The sequence below is a fragment of the Lepisma saccharinum genome, chromosome 1 (genome assembly GCF_977018435.1).
Source record: "Lepisma saccharinum chromosome 1, izLepSacc3.1, whole genome shotgun sequence".
Lineage (NCBI taxonomy): Eukaryota > Metazoa > Arthropoda > Insecta > Zygentoma > Lepismatidae > Lepisma > Lepisma saccharinum.
In genome coordinates this window covers 163,060,087-163,068,280 of record NC_139229.1, presented here as the reverse complement: position 1 = coordinate 163,068,280, position 8,194 = coordinate 163,060,087, and the positions used below count along the sequence as shown (strand labels likewise).

At 38.1% G+C, this 8,194-nt stretch overlaps 1 protein-coding gene across 1 annotated transcript; it reads left to right on the top strand.

Annotated features, from left to right (window-relative positions):
• The first annotated feature begins 5,837 nt into the window (after positions 1–5,837).
• Positions 5,838–7,335, top strand: LOC145989881 (uncharacterized). The gene has a single exon (XM_083125360.1). The coding sequence runs from the start codon at positions 5,975–5,977 to the stop codon at positions 7,214–7,216; it is 1,242 nt and encodes a 413-aa protein (XP_082981486.1). The 5' UTR covers positions 5,838–5,974; the 3' UTR covers positions 7,217–7,335.
• Positions 7,336–8,194: the final 859 nt, after the last annotated feature.

The following is an 8,194-nucleotide window of genomic DNA, read 5'->3' as shown; positions in this document are numbered from 1 at the left end:
TATTATTCCTACTACTACTCCCCCTTTAAATTTAATACTCAATCCTACCACAAAAATGTCCATGCCAATTTTAGACTTACTGTTGATATTGAAGACTGGATATTGCCTCCTCCAAAAAATTAATTCTCAGTCTCCACACCAGAATGTCTGCAACATTCTAAGACAATAGTAATACACAAGAATTGGATAACTTAATGTTCAATGCCCCTCTAACTAAAATACCCACCATAATCTAAGACTTACAGTTGAATACTGTCCCCGCCAACGTTTAATTCAGAATTCCCCCTAGAAACCACGTGTCAATTAAGGCCTAATATATGAAAGTTGGATATTTATCCCCCTCGCACCTTCAATAATGACCTTCAACGCTTTCTTTTCTTCATCTAATGGATTAAATATGGTGAATTTAAGGTGTAAAATTTTTACCTGTATTTTGGAAAAATATATAAATCCCCCAAAGTATCTCGATGGCGCAGCCTGCGCCATAATCTCCCCTGTTGGCACCCCTGAATATACGTTTTCTTGGTAGAAAAGGCTTAGCATAAAGAGCCCATAGTGCGGGGGCAAAAAGTGGCAAAATGTGGCAGGGGAACTGCATCCCCTACTTCCCGCTCCTCCTAATCGCCGCCACTGAATGTTTGGATTAAAATGAACGTCTTATTAGGAGTGATTTAAAACACACACGGAAAAAAATTACCTGTTCATTGTCCATTAAGTATCCCTAGGCTAATGAAAGGCTATTTTGACAAAATATCACTCGTCATAAGTAATAAACAAGTAAGATTGAGAAATCTGTTCAGAATTTAAGAGATTATTAGCTAAGTTGCTCTTCGTTTTCTGAAGAACTGTCATATTACTAATGTGGGAGAAGCAATACACGTATGGTTACATGAACATCTTTTTTGAGGTAAAAAAATGATTTAGGACACAAGGAATTCATTGAAGTTGATCATCGTACCGGTAATACTTCATCTATTTTTCATTGGGTTGTATGGGGTGACCATTTCGAACACACTAGAATGTCAACCTATATCCTGTGCAGCATACCCTGGAAACTTTATTCTTTCAGGGCAACGAGTGCCTGGCGCTTGGAACTACTGTCAAAGTAATAATTTATGAGGCTTTGTATTTTGAGTGTCAGCGTGTGTTTGTTTTCGCCCCTTCGTTACTTTCATCTTATCACCATTGAACCTTATAACGTCGTCATTATCAAAATTAGCAGAAATATGACTTTAAATAAAACAAATCAACCACAACTTACTATTCCAAAAATCGAGTTTCATTAGTCCATAGCTCTTAGAAAGTTGAGGTGGTAGTTTCAATTGCACAGCGTTTCATTAGTGGATCAAGACAGCTAATTCCGTGAATAATGACGTTGTTTTCCGAAAGTCTCAAATATTTGTCTCAGGCAATCACCCTCTTAAAATAGACGCATCTTCTGTGGTGATAAAATGCCAAGTTTTGTGTGAGTTCTTCCTGTATATTTTTTCCGCCAATGGCATAACGCTGTCGCATTATAATGAAGAGGTCCTGTGTTCGACTCCCCCTCCTCTGGTGGAAGCACAATGCACACTGGTTCGGACTACACGTTAAACTGTAGGTTTAGTCCCGATTAGCCTATCTGAGCATAAAAGTGGGCCTAGAAACAAACTAACAAAATCGTCTTCTATATACTTCGTGACATAACTTTTTTTCTTTACTTCAGCTGCATCTACAGATTCTGTTGACATTTTCGGCTGATTCATGTGACAAAATTTATGTGTGGAACGAGGATTTCTAAATAGGATAAGCCACTCGTTAGCAATTGAATAATTCTGTAGCTTTTTCCATATATAACTGATTTATTAAAATTTATTCACTTCGGTATTGTAGTGATTGTTGTGATTCCTTCTTATTAGTAGAACGAATATAAAGTTGATATTTCGTATACCATATTGATATTTGAAGATGACAGGTATATAAAAATTGTAATGCAAAAAAAAGGGACACTTCTGGAATTTCAATGCAGAGCTAATTAAAATTATATTATACTCTATAGCAGGCATGTCCAACTTCAATGAAGCACTGATCTACTTTTTATTGTCACAACAGGCAGTGAGCTACTATTAATCGTTAATCTTTGCAAAAATCTGTACCTACTCAGCCATTATACATTATAGAAGTTGAATTCAAATAACGTATATTCGTATAATTACAATAGATAACTGCGATCGACCAACAAACGCCCCGAGATCGACCGGTCAATCGCGATCGACGCGTTGGGCATGCCTGCTCTATAGCATACTTAAACCCGAAGGTTTATGGCTGCAGCAACACAAGCCTTCCATCTGTCCCTATACTGGGCAAGATCAATCCAATCTTTCCCATCCTTACCGATTTATTTTAGGTCCATCTCAATGTTATCCCTCCATCCTCGTCTTAGCCTTCCTACTGGTCCCTTACCATCAGGTTTCCCAACAAGAATCCTGTAAACTATTCTTTCCTCTGCCATTCGTGTCACATGGCCTGCCCATCTAAGTCTTCTTGATTAAATTATTCTAATATTAATTAAAAAGTTGAAATAATTTATTGTGTTGCTGGTGGAAGTAACGCTAAGATGATGTTTAGATTTGTTTATTTGGAGATTATTTTAACCATAGGCAGGCCGGAATATATATACGTAGTGGAGGCCCGGAGCTGCAGCCCTCAAGTTCACCCTCAATTCTGATTTAATCTTGATGATACCCTGCATAATTTTGAGCCTCCTAAGCCTACTAGCTGCTTTTAAACATGGAAGTATTCATTTGATCACAGTTTTTGTTTCAACAATGACAAAAGTGGCTTTTTATGGGTTGATAATATGTGAACATTTCCGGCATAGATAATATTCACAAGTAAAATATACATGTTATGAACACCAGGTATAACTTAAATATTTAATCATTCATATATCCCCGAGTATATGTACTTATTGAATTTGATTGGGTGGGCAATCGGGTGGGCACAGGATTTTTTGGGTGGGCGCTTGCCCACCCGTGCCCACCCCTGTCGCCGTCCCTGTTCCAAATGCTAATAAGTCTCTTCATAGTGTTCAAGTGCGCTGCGACTAGTGTTGCCCACGGGACGAGACGGGACAGGCTTTTAAAAATTCGAGAAGAGACGAGATTGGTGTCATAAGACAAACGAATATTTTCGAGACGAGACAGCATTTCCACGAGACTCCACGAGACGAGACAGGCCAAAGTTTCGTCTCGTGGGCAACACTAGCTGCGACAACACCGAAAGCGCAAGAAAAGTTTACGTGCAATATTATCAACAACAGGGTTATAGAACATTCTCCGTTTTGCCTCGATAATTGTCTATCTCCTTAAACCATCGTCACATTATTCAAAAAGCCAAAAACCTAATTTTATCTAGTGTAAAATAAAAAATTTCCTGGGGGGCTCGAGCCACCTCAACCCCACCTTGGATACATGCTATTAACAATAACAGGATTATAGAACATTCTCCGTCTTGTTTCGATAATTATTTCTCCCAAATTATCATCACATTATTCAAGAAGCCAAAATCGTAATTTTATCTAGTGTAAACAGAAAAAAACATCCTAAAGGGGGGTTCGAGCCACCTCAACCCCACCTTGGATACGTGCTATTAACAATAACAGAATTATAGAACATTCTCCGTCTTGTTTCGATAATTATTTCTCCCAAATTCATTCATTCATTCATTGTTTTCTGCCTAATTGGCAGGTTTTTCACTGCAATCTCCAGCTTTCCCTGTTCTCTGCCTTACGCTTCGTAATAGCATACGACCCAGTTAATTTAATATCATCCATAAGCTGATATCTCTTTCTTCCACGGACTTTTCTTCCTTCAACCATTCCCTCCAAGGCATCTCTTAGCAGGCAGTTCCTTCTTAGACAGTGTCCTAACCAGTTTCTTTTCCTCTTCTTGATGGTCTCCAGTATTGATCTTTTTTCACCAACTCTTTTCAGTACGGCTTCGTTTCTTACCTTGTCCGTCCATTTTACACGCTCCATTTTTCGCCATGTCCACATTTCAAAAGCTTCGAGTCGTTTCTCTTCATTTCTTCTCAACGTCCAGGTTTCTGCACCATATAGTGCTACACTCCACACAAAACATTTCACTAATCTCTTCCTTAGACCTATGTCCATGGGTCCACAAAAAACATTTTTTCTTCTATTGAAAGCTTCTTTTGCTATTGCGACTCTCATTTTCACTTCTTGGTTGCAGCTCATGTCACTGCTTATAGTGCATCCGAGGTACTTGAAGCTATCCACTTGCTGGATTCTTTCACTGTTTGCTCTGACATTAATATTCCTTGGTTTCCGTCCTATAACCATTGCCTTTGTCTTCTTTACATTAATCTTCATTCCATACTGCTCACAGCTGCTGTTTAACTCTTCTAACATACTATTTATGGTTATTTCATCCTCAGCGAATAATGCCATGTCATCAGCAAATCTTATGCAGTTTATTCTTCTTCCTCCCAATTTGACACCTCCTGTACCCTGGAAACAAGTTTTCACTATATCTTCTAAATAGATATTAAACAAAGTAGGCGATAGGCAGCATCCTTGTCGTACTCCTCTTCCAATTTCACAGCCTTCTGTCATTTCGTCTCCTGTTCTCACTTTAACTCGTTGATTCATGTATAAGTTGCTTAGAAGTCTTCTCTCTTTCCAATCTACACCAATTTTCTTCAGAATTTCTAAAAGTTTAACCCAATTCACTCTATCAAAGGCTTTCTCCAGGTCTACAAATACTACAAACACCTCCTTTCCTTTCTCTAAATATCTTTCCCCAATGGTCCTCAGTAAACCAATTGCATCCCTTGTACCTCTTCCTTTCCTGAAACCAAACTGTTCTTCCTCACATTATTCAAGAAGCCAAAATCCTAATTTTATCTAGTGTAAACAGAAAAAAAAATCCTGAAGGGGGCTCGAGCCTTCTGATTCCCATCTTGGATACGTGCTATTGACAATAATAGGGTGAATAGAACACCCTCCGTCTTGTGTCGATAATTATTTCTCTCAGATTTATAAATTTATTATCTTCACATTATTCAAGACGCCAAAAATCTAATTTTATCTAGTGTAAATTCAAAAATTTCCTGAGGGGGCTCGAGCCACCTCATCCCCACCTTGGATACGTGCAATTAACAATAATATGGGTATAAAACATGCTCCGTCTTGCCTCGATAATTATTCTCTCCTTACATTATTTTTACATTATTCAAGAAGCCAAGAACCTAATTTTATCTAACGTAAATGAAATATTTCCTGGGGAGAGGGTCGAGCCTCCTGTGTCCCATCTTGGATACGTGCTATTATCAATAACAGGGTTACGGAACATTCTCCGTCTTGCCTCGATAATTATTTCTCGCCTTAAATTATTGTCACATTATTTTATTTCACACCACAAGGAACCAAAAATCTCATTTTATCTAGTGTAAACCTAAAACTTTCGGGGGCTCGAGCCCCCTAAGCCCCCCTCTGGATACGTGCCTGCATGGAGTTAACACTTAAGTGTACTAATTTATTGAACCAATTCACAAATCCCTGAGTGTATATTTTTATTATATTATATTTGGTAGGGTGTGCACAGGAAATTTTGGGCTGGACAGCCCACCTGCACCCAGCCCTATCTCCGTTCCTGCTTACATGGCATTCGGCACGTTTCCCTTACCAAACAACTAGTGTATTCCAAGGCAAAATTCCCTCTATTCACTGTGGTTCACGTAAAATCTTATGGGAAGGGAAAAAATAGCGGATTGCAGGGAAATTAGAATTACTCTGGTACAACAAACTGGCAACACTGAAAACTGCCAGTGGGAAGAGAACATTTGGAAGTGTACGTTGTGATCGCGCACGGTGTCGATATTTCGGCCTTAGAAAATTAGTTTCTCGCTGTCTTGTGGAAGTATAGTTGTTAAAATGCTCCAGAAGTGAAATTTCAGCGATCAGTGGTGAACAATGTCGGGAGTGGAGGTGCTTTTGCCGAATGAGAACATTGGGACAGTTGAAGCTCATCGTAATGGCGCAGAATCTGTTGACAAAACAGAGTTTCACGTACAGGCGTCTGGTGGCGCAGTGGTCAACTCATGCACAGTAAGTGTTGACAACTTTGTGGAGGGCGAGAATTTGGACAAGCCCGAGTGTCATCTGGAAAAGAAGAAGAAGTCACGCCGCGGTAAGTCCAAAAGAAGGAAATACAAACCATATTTTAAATTGTCATGGCAAGAAAGAAGAAAGCGAGATGATCGAGAGACCAAACGAGCAAACAGGCTTCGAGCTGAAATGTTTGCTCATGGCCAGCCGATAGCACCATATAATACAACTCAATTTCTAATGGAAGACAACAATGATGTTAAAGATTTGGATGTTCAACTTAAAGCAGTGTCCGCTGGTAATGAAACAGCTCCGATATTTCCGAAGCCTTCAAGAGCTCGGGATTCAAGTTTCAGTTTAGATTCAGATGAAGATTTCTTCTATTCATCACCCGAGGATGAAGAAGAATTCCTAACGAAGGAATTCTCCAATACGTATGAAGATCTGCACGAAGAAAGGCTTGGTGGAATGTCAAAAGCGGAACTAATTCAAGATTATTTGCAGTTGGAAGATAAAGTTGATACATTGGAGAAAAACTTGAAAGAAGCAGATGCTGAGGCCAGGGAGCGTGCGAATGAATCTGATGAAGAAATAGGAAAAGGTGAGGTGCATATGGATCCGGAGTCAGCTGAGAAAATCCGTATTTTCCAGCAAGAAATAAATAAACTGATAGAAGAAAATGATCATCTTCGAAGTGAGACTGAAAGGTTGCAAAACATGAACAAGTCAGATTCATCTTCAATTGATTCTGATAGTGACAGTACTTCAACTGTATCTTGCAGTTCAAACTGTGATTGTGACACTTCTTGTAGTGAAAGTGACAGTGGTAGTGGTGCACATAGTGATGAATGTGAAAGGTACTCTGACATGAAAAGAGATAATGCTTCTATAATGGATGTTGTTAGTAGTACAACAGATATTCCTCATCAGACAGACAGTCTACCATTCTCCTCAAATGAACAAGTGGTGGAAGTGCAGAGAAGTCCATGTGTTTCTAAAGACGACAGTTTCTCAGTGACAGAAAGTAAACCTAATTCAGAGTGCATGGATGATATTCCAGATGTAACAACAGATGATATTCCAGATGTGACAACAGATGATAGCTGATTTCAATTGTGTAGCTTCAGAATGCTATCCATTAGTTATTGTACAATGTGTACATACTAATAGTGTTTTAACTGTTCGATGTACCTATTGCTGCATTACATTATTTATTCTTTATTTTATTTAATTCTCTTGCTCTTACACAGTGTCTATGCACAAGAACTTGTTTTCGGTAGTAGCATAAGAAGACTTGTTTCTTTTGATTGCTTTCAAGAGATGTCGTCTTTATTTACATCAGATCATGTGTCATCATCTATTATGCTTTTATACAGACTTTTCTTAAACAAGTGGAAAGTGATAGATGTAAGAATAATATAGAAAAATTCACTAAACTATATTGGTAAAATAATTGTCTGCCTCTACAGCAATACTTAACTTTATTGCTCTTTGCTCTGTCACTATGCCACTTAACAAATTTTCACCTATATTTTAGGACTGTAAAATTGTATTTGACCATGGAGTAATTACTTCATTTGACATTTGAAAGGCTCGGGGGTAAAACAATAAATTGAGATTCTTAATCAGAAAGGTTATTAGAAGCCATACTGTAGATAAATTGTTTTTGTGTCGCATTTTCCAATTTCAGAAGGATTCAATGAGTCCAGTGCAAATTGCATGACATGTCCATTGCATGCGAAAAGAATGACTCGTTTTACTATGTAACTCAATAATGACCAAAATGTCACTTACCATTTTTTTTACCTCCGAGCATAGTGCATTTTTCATTGTTATAAATCATATCATTTTTACATGTAATAGAAAAATGAACATTAGTTGCATTTTGGAACAAAATTCAGTGTTTTTAACAACTTCACGTACTTGAAATTTATTGCAGGTCAAGGAATAAACTTTTTACCACAGTAACACTTTTGGATGACAAGATCTATGAGGTATCTCTTTTTGGCTACTCTACAAAAAGAATTTTAAAAAACGGTAACATTGAAAATATCGGTATACGCTATATTTTCTAGGACAAAATCT